Source organism: Arachis hypogaea, chromosome 4 (genome assembly GCF_003086295.3).
Source record: "Arachis hypogaea cultivar Tifrunner chromosome 4, arahy.Tifrunner.gnm2.J5K5, whole genome shotgun sequence".
NCBI classification, from domain to species: domain Eukaryota; kingdom Viridiplantae; phylum Streptophyta; class Magnoliopsida; order Fabales; family Fabaceae; genus Arachis; species Arachis hypogaea.
This window is the reverse complement of record NC_092039.1, coordinates 3,200,087-3,220,514: the sequence shown is the minus strand read 5'-3', so window position 1 is coordinate 3,220,514 and position 20,428 is coordinate 3,200,087. Positions and strand designations below refer to the sequence as shown.

General features: G+C 33.7%; 2 protein-coding genes across 5 annotated transcripts; one reads left to right on the top strand and one right to left on the bottom strand.

Annotated features, from left to right (window-relative positions):
- The first annotated feature begins 902 nt into the window (after positions 1-902).
- On the top strand, positions 903-4,354 carry LOC112795774 (uncharacterized). Its single transcript, XM_025837921.3, has 8 exons — positions 903-1,342; positions 1,767-1,939; positions 2,678-2,771; positions 3,026-3,136; positions 3,248-3,337; positions 3,596-3,681; positions 3,859-3,923; positions 4,032-4,354. The coding sequence occupies exons 1-8, from the start codon at positions 992-994 to the stop codon at positions 4,136-4,138; spliced, it is 1,077 nt and encodes a 358-aa protein (XP_025693706.1). The 5' UTR covers positions 903-991; the 3' UTR covers positions 4,139-4,354.
- Positions 4,355-4,413: 59 nt separating this feature from the next.
- Positions 4,414-9,703, bottom strand: LOC112795773 (auxin response factor 1). Of its 4 annotated transcripts, none has more exons than XM_025837919.3 (14): positions 9,467-9,703; positions 9,274-9,351; positions 8,779-8,894; positions 8,360-8,455; positions 8,218-8,274; positions 7,888-8,040; positions 7,702-7,786; positions 7,481-7,571; positions 7,185-7,349; positions 6,831-6,950; positions 6,499-6,740; positions 5,947-6,428; positions 5,175-5,365; positions 4,414-5,068 (listed from the first exon to the last, which is right to left on the bottom strand). In XM_025837919.3, the coding sequence occupies exons 2-14, from the start codon at positions 9,314-9,316 to the stop codon at positions 4,897-4,899; spliced, it is 2,013 nt and encodes a 670-aa protein (XP_025693704.1). In that variant the 5' UTR covers positions 9,317-9,351; positions 9,467-9,703; the 3' UTR covers positions 4,414-4,896. The 4 variants fall into 4 exon arrangements, with proteins under 4 accessions (XP_025693704.1, XP_072089936.1, XP_025693703.1 ...); XM_072233835.1 differs by having other exon boundaries at positions 5,947-6,410; positions 9,467-9,630; XM_025837918.3 differs by having other exon boundaries at positions 4,414-5,086; positions 9,467-9,629.
- Between the last annotated feature and the right edge of the window lie 10,725 nt (positions 9,704-20,428).

Below are 20,428 nucleotides of genomic sequence, written 5' to 3'. Positions count from 1 at the left end.
TAAATGCATTTTGCCACACCTTTGCTAGTAGTAAAGAGGAAACGTGACATTGTGATTTTTTTTGTTATAGATATAATTAGGGATGTTTGCAATGTGGTTTGGATCGGTTTTAAGTAAAAAACTCATCCGATCTGAACACTAATTTTAGTTGCAGTATGGTTTGGATTAGATGTTTTAAAAAAAATTCCGATCCAATCCGATCCAATTTCAAGCGATTTGGATTAAATTGAATTTGCGGTTTTATAAATTAAAAAAATTAAATACATATAACAAGTCTCAACATTAAATTTTAAATAATCAACAATGATATAACAAATCTCAACAATATTTTAAAAAGGCAACGATAATATAACAATAGAAATAAAGTTATAGGTTAGTTAAAATAAATAAGTAAATAATATTTTGAATATAAAATATTTATTAAATAATAATAATACATGAATAATATAAAAATGTATAAAAAATTGAACATAATATAAATATAATTGTAAATATAATAATTAAATAATAATATTATAGCACATTGTGCGGTTTGGATTGGATTGAATCGGTTATAAAAAGTAGATCCGAAATTTGATCCGATTCAGCGATTTGCAAAAAATAGAATTTAATCAAATCCGAATTAGTATGGTTTTAATCGGTTTTCGATTTGAATTGGATCAGATGAGTGATTTAATTTAAATCGGTTTAGATTTGAACACTCCTAAATGGAATCTCCTAATCCTATAAGTTTGTGACTAATTTGTTGCGAATCTAAGTTTTATTTAAAGATCTGTGGTTGACCAATAAATTACTGTGTGTGCAAGATAAAATTCGAATTTCTAATGCTTACTGAAATGGGCGACTAAATTCATCACTCGACTAATCTAAGTTGGTTACGGTTGGTTACGGGACATTGTGATTGGTTGGTGGTTCACACAAGTTATGCCCCCAAAAAAAATGTAATCTCGGGAATTGAGATAACATCAAAGACTTAAAAAATTTGTTTTTGATGAAGATGGGATTGAGATCAATCGTTCATCTCAGCTCCATCACTCTCTGCATGCACCACACTCAAACTCAAATTCAGTTTCAACGTTTTGGGTTCCCTTATTCTAAGTCCAAAAACTTGTTACCCTCACTATCCACTACTCCAAGTTGGGGTATTAAGCTAAAGTCAAAAACTTTATCTTTATCTTTGTCTTTGATGGCTAGTGCTACCCATTTTCAGGTCTCGGCAGAAGATGGTTCTGTTCCCAGTCAAGAATTGGGGTCTTCCCCTTCTCATGCAATTGGACAACACGACCTTCTCATCGTTGGTCCTGGTGTTCTTGGTCGTTTGGTTGCTCAGAAATGGCGTGAGGTGCTCTTTTTCTTTCCTTTTCATGTCTCTTGTCTATATAAATTTGATGTACTTTTATTTGTAGCTATGATGTTGGTGTATTTGATAATTGTCTCATGACAGGAAATATATGATATTGAGAGTTAGAGACGGAGACAGAGACAGAAATCTAGACAAAGACACATATATTACATAAAAATTGTGTCTTTGCCTTTGTTTTTGTCTTTGTCCCGCTGTTCCCGATTTTGGGGTGGACAGAAAATTGATATACTTCATACCGGGACAGAAACATTTGCATGTACATGTTTCTGTGTTTGTGTTTTCTTCCAATGTCTTTGTATTTCTGTCTTTAAATGTAGCCCAGATTCGAAGATTTGAATTTTGATCCTTGTTATCAATATGCTTCTATGGATATGTGTTTGTTACTTTGTATCGACCGAAGCAGGAATATCCGGGTTGTCAAGTTTTTGGACAAACTGTAACCACTAATCATCATGAAGAATTGATTAAATTGGGTATTAGTCCCTCTTTGAAGTGGACAAAAGAAGACTACAAATTCCCTTATGTGATTTTCTGTGCTCCACCTTACCAATCTGCAGACTACCCTGGTGATCTAAGGTGAGCAATCTCAGAGTTGATTAGCATGAAATATTGAGCACCTTTGTGAATTAAGTCCCTTTTTGTGAACAATCTTCTGCTAAGTAGGGTGTTCTTAGTCCCTATAATCACAAGGCTTTAATGTTTCTGTTGACTATATATATATATATATGAAATACAGACAAGTATTTTAGATGCGAAAATTGCTTCTTTGAGGATTATATTGTTTTGCTAGATTTCTTGTATAAATATTAAAGCTTTGCAATTTCAAACTTCGTTCACAAGGATTATTGGAAAACATGCCATTATGGAAACTTAATTTACGTGGGAAACATGCTTGCATAAAATGGTGCTGAATTATGTGAGAAGTCTCAAGCCTTCAACTGTTACACTTGATTTCCCTCCCTGATTTTATGTTATAACTTGCAAAAAAGCAACAATTATTGTGGGTCATGCATGATTACTGTTGTTTTCGGTGTTCTTATATATGAAGAGTTTTCCCAAAGAGATATCTGTAAATATCTTATCAGTTGTATGTTAGAGCTATTTCTATATAATCAAAACAAAACTGAGAAAGTGTAAATTTAATGTTTATGTGTGTTAGCTCTTGTTCTTCTTCAGAGTTTGACAAGGGCCTCGAATGTGATACTTATGTATATCCTTCATAAAAAACATAAACATACTTAAAATAGAAGGAAACTAAATCAGTTTACAAGGTGTAGTTCCGAACTGACGTGTTGTGAACTGTCAACCAATCAGGCAAGCTGCTTTGTGCTGGAACGGCGAAGGTGCTTTTCTGTTTACATCAAGTTCTGCTCCATATGATTGTAACGACAATGGCTTTTGTGATGAGGTAGGAAACATTGTTTTGCTGCTTGTTTTTTGTTTTTCTTGTCATATTTGAATCAATAATATTGATATTGTTTACATATCACATCTACAAGTTTGAATCTGTTTGTGGTTGCTTCATTTCTGCAACTGTGCATCACTTTTTTCCTTGTTGTCTTCGGATTTATATAATTATAGAATCATGCTTCCGCATCTTCTGGTGTATGAATGATGGTGCCAAAGTGTCTTGTTCCCAAGGTTTGATTTACTTCTTTGTAGGATACTCCGGTTGTGCCATTTGGGAGGAGCCCCAGGACCGACGTCCTTCTTAAAGCTGAAAATGTTGTGCTGGAGTTCGGCGGCTCTGTCGTAAGGCTGTCCGGACTTTATATATCCTTTTCAGTTTTCGGTATTCTATTTGCTCTGATCCCAAAGATCATTTTCGTCTCGGTGGTTTTCTCTTCTATGTTTACACTTGATGTCTACCTTGACCTTTAAAACAAAGAAGATAGAGGCGCACACGTTTATTGGTTAGAGAAGGGGATTGTCGAATCTCGACCTGACCACATCCTGAATCTTATACATTATGAGGTCAGAATGTCATTGCATCATCTTATTATACTTGCTAGATTATCGAAGCTCGATATTATTTGGCTTTAGCAGCTCAAGTGTTGAGATTATTCCACTATGTTCTCTCTCTTATGTCCTTTGTACTTGAGTATTTTGTTTCCTAGTTGTATTTTCTCAAACCATAAAATTGCTTTTTTCCTTTCCATGTTTCCATATATTGGCTGTCATTTTGAAAAGATGAGTATTTTGTTTTGAAAAATATGTCGGCATGGAAACCAGGATGCAGCTTCCCTTTCGATTACAATCTTGAAGAAGAAATGTCGCAGAAAGATTTTCTTGGGTTGCGATAACCACCCTTTATCCAGGTTACAAAGCTTCCCTTTACTTTGAGACTATGTAAAATGTTATTCATTTGATAATTTGCTTATTCTTTCAAGTTTCACACATTTGTTCATCATTTTCACAAGTGTTAACTGTTTCCATCATTTCCTGTTTAATCATATTTCTTGGAAGACTCTCACACCTTTTCTACATCATGGCAGGCAGGAAGTGATGGATCTAGTCAACCAAAGTGGGAAATTTAGTAAAAGATTTGAGAAATTCACAGGTAAAGACTTGTTTGATTTTGAACAGTTGAGATTGAAAATCAAAAGTAATTGATGAATCATAATCACAATTTATCTTGGTTTACTTTTTTTTTTTTTTCTTTTGGTAGGAACCGATGATCCTCTAGGTAAGAGATTAAACAACTCGAGAACGCGCGCCGAGCTAGGGTGGGAGCCCAAGTACACTAGCTTTGCACATTTTCTTGAGACCCTCTGAATGATTATAACTGCTGAAGAGTGTATCTTAATTTGGTGTTGAAACCAACTTATTCTATTGTGGCTAAAGTGCTGAGGTTTATAGTATTTTTTTTTTATCCCACATTCTTGTACAGAAAGGATCATCATCATTCACCAGTTGTTAAATGGCCTCAATTTCATTGTGGGCAATAATATTTATACATTCATACCCATAATATACCGTTTTAAAGTACAATTCATCAATTTTGAAATAATGATAGAAAGAAATACTACCAATTATCTGATCTGAGATAATTCAAATGAAAATTTGGCTTGTTATACATACATTAAATAGTATTCAAAGATTACAGAAGGTTATATACAGAAATGACATACAATACATCGAGATAACTACTCAAGAAGCAGAAAAGAAAACCAAAGCATGTGTATTAAGATACTCGATCACAGACTGATTTCTTAATGCTCGGGGAGCATTCAAAACTGAATAAGCTAGGAACATGAACCATTGGCATAAACTAAGCCACGGAAGAAGCATAGTGCCCAAAATACCAGAAGCCTATCTTTCCAGGCAGATCAAACAGCATAGTATCAAACCAGTCTTCTGCTTGGAAGTGTTGATGCTGCCATGCCGCTTGGGATAAACAGAGTAAACCCAGTAGTGGCTCCTATAGTCCATGATGAAGTGCTTGTCAAGTTCATCTAATTTCTCTCGCGTTACACTTCCATTCTGATGTTTATTGTAATATAGCGACGAGTTTTGCTTTTCTACTAGAAGTACTAGCAACCAGGCCCCACAACGGATGACTGATCCTCTGGATTCACACCTGCTTCAGCATCCAGTTTGCTTGGTTTAACCACTTCATTAATTGGAAGTCCAATTTTCGGTGAAAGTTTCTTCACCTCTTCTACTGTGTAGATGAAAATTTTCCTCACGACACTACAGAACTCACTGCAGTAAATTAGCAAGCTAGAGTTTAACATAGACATACAAATATCCTAATAATATGTGACAAAAATATTATTCTACGTAAAAAGCTAGCACCAATGGATCTTACAGCCATGGATCATCTCCAACCATCATCATGTCATCTTCATTATCAGTGTAGACAACTTGCCACTTCTTTTCAGATCCACAGAGCTCACCCTTGATGTCAAACATCTCTTCCAATTTCCAAAGCAGATCCTCATATCCATCAAACCTTGTCAAATCCACAGCCCTTCCAACAGCCATACCTTGCATGTGAACCTGGAATGATATTAGAATTTTATCAAAAAGAATCTCATTAAACAAATTGAGGCAGGCACCACCATCTTGTAAAAAAGGAGGAAGTTAACCCTTTTTGCAAATTCTAGGAAGAAAAAAAAAAAAGATGAACCTCTAGATTGAATTGAATCATCCAAAAAGCAGAAGCTTTACAACGATCTTATTGTAGCATTTATGAATAAGTACCTAAGAGAATATTCAACTACCGATAATATGTGGATTCCATTTAAAATATTTTGGTTAGTTGAACCATTTGATCATGATTCTGAATGGACTAGGAATGAAGTTTTATTGCGTATCAATGTCAAAAACTTTCAATCCAATCTCATACTAATATGTATTCATTGTGTCAAATGCTGTCAATCAACGCAGAATCATTCTAAAAAATATATCAGAAGCTACAAATCATCAGACAATTCTGTATGATGAAGACATTCAAATAATTAACCTACAGCTAACTAAAGAAGTGCAAAGGGAAAATGTCAAGAATGTTCAAGGATTCTAAATGGAAAGCGAACAAATGTGTCTTACACCAACATTAAGTACAAGTTATGCTATCTAACCTTTGTGCAGCTTCTTATTTGCCTGCTTTGTGACTCCTGGGGAGACCGCAGGCATGATTTTTCAGCATCACAACTTGCAGAAGGAATATCCGATTGATTAACATTTGATGGTTCAGACTGCTGATCAGACTCACCATCCAAAGATGGAACAGACCTATCATCACCTACCCTTACTGACAAGGTGACAGTTGGCAAACTTTCTTCTGCATGAGCATTGTCAAGTAACTGAATTCCAAAGAGTCTACAGCCATTTCCAGTGCCTTGTCTCTTTTCAGCAGATTCTTTAAGTGCTATAGGTGAAAATGATTCTGTAGAGTTTTCCATCCTATTCAACCAATATATGGACTTGTTGGGTGCAGAGATATTCCCGCCAAAACCAAGAAATTTGGCTGCATTAGAATTGAATTTAGGTGATGGATAGAGGTCTCGGCCATGTTCGCGATAGGAGAAAGATGGAGATTCAACTGGTGGTTTCCATACACCTGGTGCAAAGATAAGAATGTGTGCAAAAGAATAACATTTGCTTGAATAAATTGTGTAAGAGCAAGATACCTTGCATTGATGAATCAGGCATTGGTGAAGGCAGGATCGGAGGCCGCGATCTCTTTGTTCTTTGGGCTGGCTGGGAGTTTGCTGGGGTGGTAGATACAAGTGGCTCCAATTCCCATGGAGAAACTCTATCAGGACGCAAAATTGACGATGGTTCATCCCATTGAACCTTCAACGATCGCCACTCAGAATCAGCCCAAACTGATGATGTGCTATCTCCAACGCCAACAATTGTCCCACTGAACCTGTATTCACAAGATAGGAATGTTTATCAGACAGGATGACGTGCTAAAGTTAAAATAAAATAAAAAAGGTAAAGCAACTAGCTTGTGCACCTTCTTTCAGGAACCTCATCACCTTCAAATCTCATTTTGAATCTCATACCAACTGAGAGTTTATGATTTCGAGCTTCAAGATATTTATTGATACTCACAATAAACTCCGACCGGCTTGTTCTGAGATAAACTTTGATAATCAGCAGAGCTTATAGTCATTAAAGTAATAGACAATAAATAAAATTATCATCCCTATCCCTATCATATATAAAATAAAAATTTTAAATTTTAAAAACTACAAATTAAAAGATGGTACACCAATCTCTCTGAAAAAATGACAAACTGAAAAAACCAACATCAAGAATTAAAAGCATACTACAACAAATAATAACTTCATAGCGCTAAATACAAGACCTGGGTTTGTAAAATACTGAAAACAGTGTTCCGGTGGCAATGGCGTGAGATGCAGTAGCCAGAACACCGAGATGCATGCTGTGACTGGATATAACCGAAGATGGCATGTTGTTTTGCTGTCTCATGAGCCTCCTAACTCCTACTCGGAGCTCTCCATTTTCACCCCTAGAGTAATTCATGGAACAAAAACCAACCACAATGACTAAAACAACAAAATTAAATGAAAAATGCAAGCTATTTTTGTCTTGCTCCTTCAGAAAGAAACAGCACTTCCCCTATTAAAATAAACAACTTGCCTTAAGAATATAAATGCATCACCAGCCACTAATTTTTTGGAACTGACGAAGACACTCCAACCAGTTGTCAGTAAGTGGCGTCTTGGTTGCCCTGCAAATTAGTTTGTGCATTCAGGAACTTAACGGACTGATCAACAAAATGATAGATGAGTGTCAAAGACCCCACCCATTTATATATGCTTTCAAATAAGGAAATATGAAAAATATAAACCACTTAATACCTCGAAAAATATGCCGAAAATGCCATTCATTCCCATGCAAATCAGTTGCAACCAATTCTTGCCATGGTGGTTGCTGAGACATATCCTGAACAAAATATGGAAATTATGAGGAGGCTAAATATGATCATAATAAAGAACTTTTATGTTTACTTTTTTGTTTTTAAAAAAAGGTTGAAAGATGCAAACCAGTGGTGGCAGACAATCATCCGCATGTCTTCGAAGAACAGAGAAACCTCCATGGGTGCTGGTGTCAGAAGCAGTAAGTGTCTTGCAAAATGAATGGACTGTACACCTTGGTGGCTCAGGCAGAGGATCATCAGGGCTTACCACCTCACTTTGCTAAACCACAACAGAAAGAGAGGGGGGGACAAACACAATATGAGAGGGGGAAAAAAAGGAGAGAAACCAAAACAAAATACATCATAATAGGAAAGGGACTTGAGAAATAGAATCAAAATAACCAAAAAGATTTAACTATAAAAGTAATATCAAATAAAGAATAAGAGAGGAACTAACATCTGCTTCAGGAAGCAAAGTTATCTGTGCATATACTTCATCGGTTTCAGGTTCAGCCTACAAGCATGATGAATTGATAAGTGAATGACGATCATTATATAACTTGACCAATTTCCAAATGAAAAGGAAAAGTGCAACTCACCCGAAGATGAACATTGACCACTTTACATAGTATCTTAGATGGAAGATTAAAGGAAGGCATTTGCTGCTCTAAACCTTGATTCATAGATGCCTCGAGCTATATAATAATAAACGGCACAGGTAAGAGACTAAAAGAATTCTATAATAAAAGAATGGGAACTGAACTTAACAATACCACAAAATCCATGTAATCAACAAAAAATTGGCATGAATTATAGCTCAAGATTAGTCATTCTTCAAAATGAATAAACATAGGTGATAGCTCAGCCTAGTCAACATCAATAAAATCTTCAAGGACTGATAAAAGAACAATTAAGCTACAGCATCCAAGACTTCAGCTAAAGCAAGACTTAGAAAAGCACAAACATCTCACTGGAATTGAAGCAGGAAATTAATAACTCAAGGCCATGCAACCTTTACCTGTTCCATATGACCTTGTGGAAAGTAATAAACCCTTTCCCCTTCACGAGGAAGAGTGACAAGAGGTCCAGCACAGGCATGCCACAGTTCCTTGTATAAAGCATCATTAGTTGCCCCTGTAAAAGGATGAATAAACAACAAAAGGGGTTTTGAACCGTTTTTTTTTTTTCTTCCAGATTTGTTTTCCCTTAAAAAGAAATTTAGAAACAATGCAGAGCCGCTGACTTAAAAATCCCTTTTTTTAATCCGATTATATCACTGAAATTCAGCTGTAGCTCAACGTGGCAGTTCTAACTAGTGATGTGTGCTACTTCTTTCTTGGTCAGAAATCCAGAAATTACAATCCCAGTTAAACAGAAACGCATTCGAAATCCACCACAGTAAGCATATTGGGGATACCGAGGTAGGCTTGAAAGTAATTTGCATTTGTAACTACGTTTGAGTAAATATAGATTTAACTGAAAACTGCGCAAAAGGGGGCAAAAAAAGTCAAACCTGCATGAATTGTAGTAGATGACTGAATCTGATTTGAAGCCATATGTTGAAGAAGTTTGTAAGTGGTGTGCTAGTTTGCTGGAGAGGAAAAGAAGGGAAAATGAAAGGAAAATAGAGAAGTGAAGAGAGAGAGTAGATCCAGGTGAGAGAGAGAAGAGAAATGAAATCAGAATGAGAATCGAAGAAAGCGTACCAAGTTGAATTGAGAGTAGGCTAGGGTTTGGGAAAGGAAGGGGGGAAAGAAGAGCAGAAGAGCGTAGATCGAATTAGATCGCTGATAAGGTCGTGTTTGGTTGAAGCCGACAAGACCCACTCTGTTCCCTTTCGCTGCTGCTACTGCCTCGATTCTTTCACCTATTTCCTTATTTCTATTTCTGTAATAATATCTTTTTTTTTCTTTTTTTTTTCTGTATTTCATTTTAGTAGAATTAAGGAATTATTTGAGCGAATGTTAGAGAAAAGATCTTTTTTTTAAAGTTGTTTTTTCGAAAGATCTTATAAAAAAAAAAAATAATTTTATGTTTGAATATGAAATGTAAAAAGATTTATTTATTTATTAATTATGTTTAAATATAATTATATAAAAATATTATTTATTTATTACATAAAAAATATAAATTATAAATTTTTAAAAAAATATTTTTTAGTAATTTTATTTTTATTATTAGAAATTTATTAAATACACTAACAAATAAAAAAGTTTTTTTATTAAATTTTTTTATCAATTTAATAACACACAAACAAACACTTAATATTAAAAAAATGATAAATAAGTCACTAACCTTTTTTTTGCAAACATTTTCATCTCAAGGATTAGAAAATATATTCATGTTTCTGATTCTTCTAAAATCTGGACAAATTTACCCACCTGTTAAAGTGATGTCGTTGGATTCGACGAAAAAGTCTAACGTGGCTCCTGTTGCATTGACCTGGCTGTTACGGGAGCACACGTGGCATGTAGCTTTTCAAAACAGGACATATTAGTCATCTCACACCAAAACGACGCCGTTTCACTAAGACCCCTCCATAGTCCATACACATTGTAATCCCTTTATGCAATACCCATAACACCCATGTCACACTCAGAGAATTACTAAAAACTCTAAGAAAATAAACAATCGAACTCCCTTCTCTCTGTTTCTCCCTCCAAAAATTAAACTATGTAGAAGAGCAATTATTGTGATGTGAAGTCAGAGTCGGAGGCGGTGAAGAAGGTTGCATTTGAGGTCGTGATTGCTATCTTCGTTAGAAAGTAAGATTGCTTTGCTTAACGATGAAGGTTTTGTTATTTATCTGTGAACTAATTTTGAAAGCATTTTGTGTGCATGTTGATAGTGTGGGTAAAAATGGTGTATTGAAGTGTAAAAATCGTTTTTTAAAATGTCGTTTGTCGGATTTGAAGGAGGAATTGTGTTAGGGTAAAGGTGTTTCATTCATAATTTTTGTTTCTGATTTCGGAGAGCCGTTGGTGTTTGAAATGTGACTATGTTATCTGTTGTGTGTATAGTTGGTTGAACTTACACATAGTTATTCCTGGATTAATTTCAGATGGTTGATGATTTTGTGGTGTCAATTTTTCATCATAGAGAAAATTTTGTTAGAGCAAGTGATGGATCCCTGATTTATCAAAATGAAAATGTAAAAAGACTCCCTGAAATAGACTTGAACTTTGTAAATTTTGGAGATCTAGTAATATTGTTTAAGAGTTTGGGATACCAGTCATACAAGGCAGTATACTGGTATGATCCAACAAGAACTAAGAAACAACTAAGTTTCACATATACTTTTACCACCTTGTCGATGATCCCAAAGTTGTTAATAATGATGATAATGACAGTAATAACATAGTGGACATAGATGATATTTTAGGAGAACTTAACACATCCTCCTCCTCAGATGATGGTATGAGATCACGGAGGATGTGTTGTATAAACCTCCACCAGTTAAATTTAAAAGTGATAGTACTGAAACTGATAGTAGTGAGGGATTGTTGGTGGCAAGAGAAAAAAAAATCTGAAAGGTAAAAAGAAGATAGTGACTTCGAAGAAGTCAGTTGCAAAGAACTCATAAAAAATCTGGTGTTTGAGTATAAATCCTAATACAAATACAGTTTCACATAGTTGCTTTACTTACCTTATAAAATGGACACCCTATAAATAATTTGTTAAGGTTGCTGCTGGTCTTTGACATGAATATGATTGCATATACTCCAAAAAAGTACTTTGGTGAGACGCCATCTTTGTCATCTGTTGCGTTAAGACCCGAGCTCGCAGCGAACTGGTATTGTCTTCCTCCACCTCTACTTCTTCTTGAGCTTGATGATACTTTGTCGGGTGCTATGGGACGAAATGTTGTCCCCTTTTTGTTCACCACTTCTCCCACTTCACTGTTTCTATGCATTCGAAGGATTATGGCTCATAAATTTAAAAGATTGTGAGTCTTGGTGAAACAGCATCATTTTGGTGTTGGAGGACTAATATGTCTTATTTAAAAAATTACATACTACGTGTACTCTCATAACAGTCAGATCAGTATAATGGGAATTATGTCAAACTTTTTCATTGGATTCAATGGAATAATTTTAACAAAAGGATAAATTTATCCAAATTTTAGAGAAATAAAAAATATAAATGTATTTTTTAATTTTTAAAAATAAAAAAATTAAAAAAAATCAAAGATCTCTTTATTATTTTCTCTCGTATTAGTATTATTTATTTGTGTTAGTTTGGAAGCGAACCTATGATGCATGGACACTGATACAAACAGGGGACACGACACGACAGGGGACACGTCGACACGTGAATTTTAAAATTTTACATGACACAGGGACACACATACGTATAAAATATAAAGTATTTTTTAGATAAATCGTAATGATATTTTAATATTTTTTATTGATATTAAAAAATAAATTATTTTTAATGTCTAATTTTAATTATATCAAGTATTTAAAATATTTTTTGTTTTAATAAATAATAACATATATTATATCTAAATTTATTTTAAGAATATATATTAAGAATAAGACCGAACACGTTGACACGTGATGGTATTTAAGTGTGTCCAAATATGTCTGAAGAACAATTTTTTATTTTTTATTAAGATACGATTTGGACACAATAAATACGCGTGTCAGACGAGTGTCGATGAGTATCGTATCCGAAATATGTCCGACACGCAGACACAGTAACTCAGCAAAGTATAGGAGCGAACGAGTCAACTCTCAAGGTAACTCGATTTCCATTTGTTACAGTCCAAAGAGTTTAGTAGTTGAGCTTATGAGTTAATATTCGGTAAAATATTGCTTTGATTTCTAATATTTCAGTTAAAAATCAAAATAGTTTTTTTATTATTTAATGTTGTTTCTAATGTTTCTAAAGCCATTTAACAACACCTTTCTTCTATTATTATTCTTTTTCTTTCTTGATTGCTACCATATTCGTAGTCTCTGCCACCACTATTATAAACCCACTCCCAAAATTGTCATAACTATCAAAGCACAAGTAAGTTAATTGGTAAATACTTAAATTAATCTCGAAATTTGAGGTGGAATTTAAATTAATTTTTAAATTCTTAATTGAATCAAATTAAATCTTTAAACTTATAATATAATTTATGTTAGTTTTTTTACTTATTTCTATTAACAATGTGCTGATTTAGTATATTAGTTTATTATCTAAAATAAAATAAGATAATATTGTTTTATGTGACATCTCATCTTTAACAAAATTACGCTATTTCACACAAAACGAATATTTTTTTATTAGTAATAGTTATAAAATAAAATATGTTATATTCTAATAGTGTGAAACGATATTATTATGTTGAAATTTAAAGGGTTAATTATGATTTCGGTCTCAACTTAAAGATTAAAAATTAATTATGATTTCGATTTCCAGCCTTTTTTTCGCTACAAAATAATTCTCATAATTTCAGTTTGTTTTAAAATTGTCATTTATAGCTTCGAGGCATGCTATTTTACATGTCGTAGGACTTATTCGATTGAGCCTAACAAGTTACCATCAGTTTTCTCCTATGCAATTAGCTTTCGACCAGCAGCCAAATGTTTTTCATCTAAGAATATTTGAGTGTGTGATATATGTTCCCATTGCACCACCTGATCGCACCAAAATGGGACCCCCAAAAAAATTGGGAATATATGTTGAATATGATTCTCCCTCTATAATAAGGTATCTTGAGATACAAACTGGGGATGTATTTAAATCCCGATTTGTGAATTGTCATTTTGATGAATCAAAATTTCCAACATTAGGGAGAGAGAATAAATTTTCTGGAAAGTAACTTAATTGGAATGTATCATTCTTGATGCATTTGGATCCTCTATCAGGACAATGTGAACTAAAAGTTCAAAAGATTATACATTTGCAAAGAATAGCAAATGAATTGCCTGATGCATTTTCTGATACAAAGAGGATAACCAAATCTTATATACCAACAGAAAATGCCCCAATTCGAATTGATGTCCCAGTCGGACAAATTGCCACTAAAACAAATTCACGCTAGAAGAGTGGCAGGCCTGTCAGTTCCAAAGACAAAAATCCTCGAAAAAGAAAAGAGGTAAATACTATTCCTATTGAAAAAGACATAGTGAAGACATCTGCAGTTGTCCAAAATTCTGATATAATTTTAACGCCAAAAGACGTCCGGGCACTTGAAAATTGTGAAAATGACGAGATTTCGATAAATTGTGTCTTTACAGGAGAGAAATGGGACCAAAATAAGACAATTGTCAATGAAATATTTGCATATAATGTGGTATTAAATATCATGCATGAAAGTAAGGATATTGAGCCAAGATCAGTCAAAAAATGTCAAAAAAGAAATGATTGGCCAAAATAGAAAGAAGTCATGAAAGTTGAGTTAGACTCACTTGTAAAACGTGAAGTCTTTGGACCTGTAGTTTGTACACCAGAAGATGTAAAACATGTTGGATACAAGTGGGTATTTGTGAGAAAATGAAATGAGAAAAATGAATTTGTACGCTACAAAGCTCGATTTGTAGCACAAGATTTTTCACAAAGGCTCGATATAGATTATGAAGAAACATATTCCCCTGTAGTGGATGTAATAACATTGCGTTATTTGGTCAGTTTATCCGCATATTATAAACTACATATGCACTTAATTGATGTGGTAACAACCTACTTATACGGCTCATTAGATCGTAATATCTATATGAAAGTCCCTGAAAGACTAAAGATATCTAAACCATCCAATGAATATTCACAAGGATTATACTCAGTTAAATTGCAAAGATCTTTACATAGTCTAAAGCAATCTGAACGAATGTGGTATAATCGTCTTACTGAGTATCCGGCAAAAAACGGATTTAAGAATGATGATATCTGCCCATGTGTTTTCTAAAAGAAGAGTTTGAGATGAAAGGTCTTGGAATGACTAAATTTTGTCTCGACTTGCAGATCGAGCATATAAAAAATGGGATCTTTATTCATCAAACAACATACACAAAGAAGATTTTGAACAGATTTTATATGGACAAGTCACATCCCTTGAGTACCCCAATGATCGTAAGGTCTTTGGATGTGGAAAAGGATCAATTCCGTCATAAAGAAGAAAATGAAGATATCCTTGGTTCTGAAGTACCATATCTTAGTGCCATTGGAGCACTAATGTATTTTGCTAATAATATACGATCTGATATATCATTTGATGTGAATTTACTAGCAAGATATAGTTCCTCTCCAACCAGAAGACATTAGAGTGGAATCAAACATATATTTCGATATCTTCATGGAACGGTTGACATGGGATTGTTTTATCCATATGTATCCAAGTCACAACTAGTTGGCTATGCAGATGTTGGATACTTGTCTGATCCACATAAAGGGAGATCTCAAACAGGATACCTGTTCACATATGGTAGTACAACTATATCATGGAGGCCCACAAAATAGACGACTGCAGCAGCATCCTTTAATCATGCTGAAATACTAGCGATACATGAAGCTAGTTTAGAGTGTTTTTCGCTGAGGAGTTTGATCCAATATATTCTATCATCATATGGATTGATTGATCATAAGAAAACTCCAACTGTCCTAATTGAAGATAATACAGCATGCATTGCTCAACTTAAAGGCGGATATATTAAAGGCGATAGAACAAAGCATATTTCTCCCAAATTCTTTTTTACTCATGACCTTCAAAATCAAGAGACAATTGATGTTCAACAGATCCGCTCTAATGACAATCTGGCAGATTTATTTACAAAGTCACTCCCAAAATTCTTCTTTGAAAGATTGGTACATAAGATTGAGATGCGCCGATTTCGAGACATTAAATGATGTTGACAAGAGGGGGAGACTGTACTCTTTTTTTCTTGGTCAGATTTTTTTTTCATTTGATTTTTCTTGACAAGATTTTTAATGAGGTAGTCCCCGTCACAAGGATATTGTACTCTTTTTTCTTCAGTAAAGTTTTTTCATTGGATTTTTCTTTAATAAGGTTTTAATGAGTCATATTCCTGAATTGTCATCCAATGAAAAGCGTTAAAATAAGCTTGGTGATGTGAAAGCCCGTTTAATGGGCGGTTCACTCTTTCCAGGATGAGAATTCAGTTTCTCAAAACAAAATGAAATTAATGAAACCAAATAACAATACTTTTGTATGCCTATAAATAGGTATGATCTAATGCAAAAGGAACACACAACAGCAATAAAATATTTCCTTCTCTTTCTTTTAGTATAATATTCTTCTATTTGTATACTGCTAATAAACTCTCTCTCTCTTATCTTTATGTGATTTTAAACTACAATATTTATAATATTAGTAAATAGATAAACTATTTATATTATAATGAGATAAGAATATATTTATAGTTCTCTATTTTATATTTATTTCTCTTCTTTATTTATTTATTTTACAACACCAACAATAATAATTAGAAGAGGTGTATACCAACTAAAAATTTCACTACTCATGTTAATATATTAGAGTTATTTTAAGATACTGAAAGATAAAAATGAGAGTCAATAAATTATAATTTAAATGGCATATTTTTTCTATTCTCACTTACAAATCACTTTTAACTAAAAAAAAAAATAAAGATGAGAATTTGAACTACTCCAATTTCATTCAACCTGTCTTAAATGGCGTGGATTTTTTAATAGTTAATTAGATTTTTAAAACGGATATAAATAATATTTGATGTTAATTGTCAGAGGATAATACAAATATAGATAGTTCTCTTTTACCTCATAATGATTATGTAGAGTAAAATTTTAATCAACAAAAAATAATCATTTCCATCATATAAATTCTTATTTCTTTCCATAACTTACTATATAATAATATTTAATAGATAAAAAAGCTTTTAAAATAAAAAAATTTGCAAATAATAAAATAAGATATTAATTATTATTAAAATTATATTTTCAATCAAATGCAATCATATAATCTTAATTTAAAAACAACTAAACTTTCACCTCCTCAAATTTTCAACTTTTTCACCTTAAGAGTGTATTTGTTTCGAGAGAAAATTTAAAAAAATAAAATTTATCTATTATGTGTCTTAAAAATACATATTAAGATTATAGAATAATTTTTTACTAAAAACATAAACAATTTAAATTTTAAATGTATTTATTTTATATTCATCAAATAAAAATATTTAAAACTTTTTATTAATAATAAATTTATTATATATTTTAAAGACATATATTAATTAAACCTAAAAAATTAAAAAATTAACTATTTTTTATTATTTAATTGAAATAAAAAAAGAAAATAAATACTACAAAAAATAAACAGAATTCACAAGTTTTTTTCTCTAATATTAAATAAAAAATATAACACCTTATAATATTTTAATATTATCCTCTCTTTTTTAACACATTTTACCATATATAATTGTTGATGGATCCCAACTAAATGGGACTCACATATTATAAAATAAAAAAAAAACAAAGAAAAAGAGAAGTAGCCAAATAGCTACGGAGAGAGAATGAGAGGCAAGTCTCTCATTTTTTGAAACAAAAGCAAACACATAGAGAGGAGAGAGTTTTCATCGGCGCCGAAGAGAAGAAGGAATTTGGGGACAAGGGCAAGCCATCTTTGATCCGATTGAATCGGTAAACTTGCTCTATTTCTTATGAAATTTTAGTATATTATTACTGGTGTAGAGATGAACATTATGATATAACTTACTAGTTATATTGCATTCTCTTTTGCCTGATTTGAGATACCCACTTTGTGGAGGATTTATGTTGATTCCACCAGTTTTGGTGATGTATTTTGTTGATTGTTGAGATGTCCTAGTGTCACTAGGAAGACTGTTTGTGTACCCATTATTCTGATAGTGGAAGATTTTTCTAAACTAGGTCCCGTGGATTTTTTGTTCCTCTTTTGATGGTTTTCCCACGTTAAAATTCTGGTGTCTGATTATTTAATTTCTACCATTATACTTGATGCTTGGAGTATCTTTGGTATTGCCTATTTAATCGCACAGGCTGTGAAAAAATTATTTTTAGTACTTCTGCTGTTAGACAGGTTCTTGTTTGAACCTTTGTTGAGTTTTTCCAACAAAGTAGTATCTAGAGCACTGGTTGTTTATTTCTGTGCTGATTAAATGGAAGAAAATACTCATGAGCCAAATATGGTCAAATTGAATTCCCAAAATTATTCAATTTGAAAGACCCTCATGGAAGATATGTTGTATAGCAAGGACTTGTATAATCTTATGGAGGGGGAGAAATCCAAAGGTACTAAATTCGATGCTGAATGGAAGAAGCTGAATCAGAAGGTAATTGCTTTGATTAGGCAATGGCTTGATCTTAGCGTGTATCCACTGACAAACCCCAATTTGACGGTTTGTTTTGTATTGAATTTAGAGTAATTTGATAACCTTTTGTCACATTTAGCCTAAGAATTAGCATGGTTTTGTTATCTCTCCCATATTTGTGTTTAAGTGTAAAAACATGCTTTTTAAGCCTTATTTTGATGAATTCTAGTTTCTCTTTGATTCCATAAGATGCCTTGATGTGTTTGCTAGTAATTCCAGGATTGAAATAGGCTAGGCATGGATCAAAGGAAGCAAGGAAGGAAGCATACAAGTGGAGAGAAGCATAAAAAGTCAAAGAAGCAAAGTCAGCCATGCACGCGCACGCGCACAAGGCGCTCGCGCGCACATTGCGAAACAGGCCAAGGACGCGCACGCGTACCGTGCGCGCACGCGCCGATGATGGCACATGACCTCACTAATGCAACACGTGCCTGGCGATTTGAGGGGGATTTCTGAACCCATTTTTGGCGCCAAATGCTAAAAAAGAGGAATATAAGGATGAAGGATTAAGGGGAAGGCAGAAAAGGAATCAATTAGGCAAGAATACACACTTACTAGGATTAGTTTAGAGTTAGTTTCTAGAGAGAGAAGCTCTCACTTCTCTCTAGAATTAGGATTAGGTTTAGGTTAATCTCTCTTCTTAGATCTAGGTCTAATTCATGCTTTGATTCAATTTTCCTTTATCAATTCTTAATCTTCTCATCTCTCTCGTTCTAGTTATGTGCTTTAATAATTGTAATTCTTCATTTTGTTCTGGATAGATCGTTGTTCCTTGGTTTCCTTTCAATAATACAATTTGAGGTAGTTCATGATAATTGTGATTTCCTTGATTGTTGTTGATTAATTCTTTGCAATAATTGTTGTTAGATTCTATTCTTGTTATGAATTTACTATGCTTTTCTTTTATGCCTTCCAAGTGTTTGATGAAATGCTTGGTTGGATTTTAGTGTAGGTTTTGTTCCTCTTGGCCTAGGTAGAGTAATTAGTGACTCTTGAGTTATCTAATGCCTTTGTTGGTTGACAATTAGAAGTTGCTAATTGATTTGAATGCCTCTAAAGCTAGTCTCTCCTTTAGGAGTTGATTAGGGCTTGAGGAATCAAATTGATTCATCCACTTGACTTTCCTTCATGGTCAGAGGTTAACTAAGTGGTAGCAATGAACAATTCTCACCACAATTGAGAAGGATAACTAGGATAGGACTTCTAGTTCTCATACCTTGCCAAGAGTCTTTTATAGTTGATTAGTTTACTTTCATTGCCATTTATCTTTCATGCTTCATATCAAAACCCCAAAATAACTCAAACCAATAACAAGACACTTCATTGTAATTCCTAGGGAGAACGACCCGAGGTTTGAATAATTCGGTTTATAAATTTAGGGGTTTGTTATTTGTGACAAACAATCTTTTGTATGAAAGGATTAGTGATTGGTTTAGAGACTATACTTTACAACGAGATTTCATTAGTGAAATTCTAAACCGTCAAAAAATCCAATCATCAAAATGGCGCCGTTGCCGGGGAATTGCAATGGTGTTATGTTATTGGTTATTGTACATATGTGAATAGTGTGAATATTTTGCTTTTTGCTTCATTTGCTAGTGTAGAATTTTATTTTCTCTTTCCACCATGAATTCTCACTTTGGCTATGAGTTTGGTTCTAATTATGTTGTAGGTAATGAGAACTTCAATGAGGATGTGTATCAAGGATGGAACAATCAAAGGTGGGAGAAGCCATATGCATATGACCAATCTTCATGGCAACAACCTCCACCAATACACTATGAAGAAGAGCCATTTTATGATGCATACCAATCCTATGGCTATGGTGAATCACCTTGTGACTTTCAAGAACCACCACCATATGCCTATGAACCATATCCTCAACATGAACCCCAACCATTCTCACAAGCCCGTCCATACCAAGCACCTTCCCATAATCCATATCCATCATATGACCAATCATCCATACCATACTTTTATGACCATTTTGAGCAAGAATCCTTAGAACAACCATAATCCTATCAAGACTACTCCCAAGAACCACCTCAACACACACAATCTCCACAACCTTACCAAGAAGAACCACCTTCCTATTATGAATCCCCTCTCCAAAATGATGAACCCTCCTACCCACCACAAGCCTCATTAGACGACTCTCTCACTTTGTTACTTCAAGGACAAGAGGCCATGAAGCGGGATACACTTGAGTTTGTGACCACTTTGACGAAGGTGGTGCACACCTTAGCCTACCAATGTTTGAATACTCAAGATACTTCCGCGACCACATGTGAAAAGTCGATTGAAGAGCAAAGCATGAAGGAGAAATTGGGAAATCCG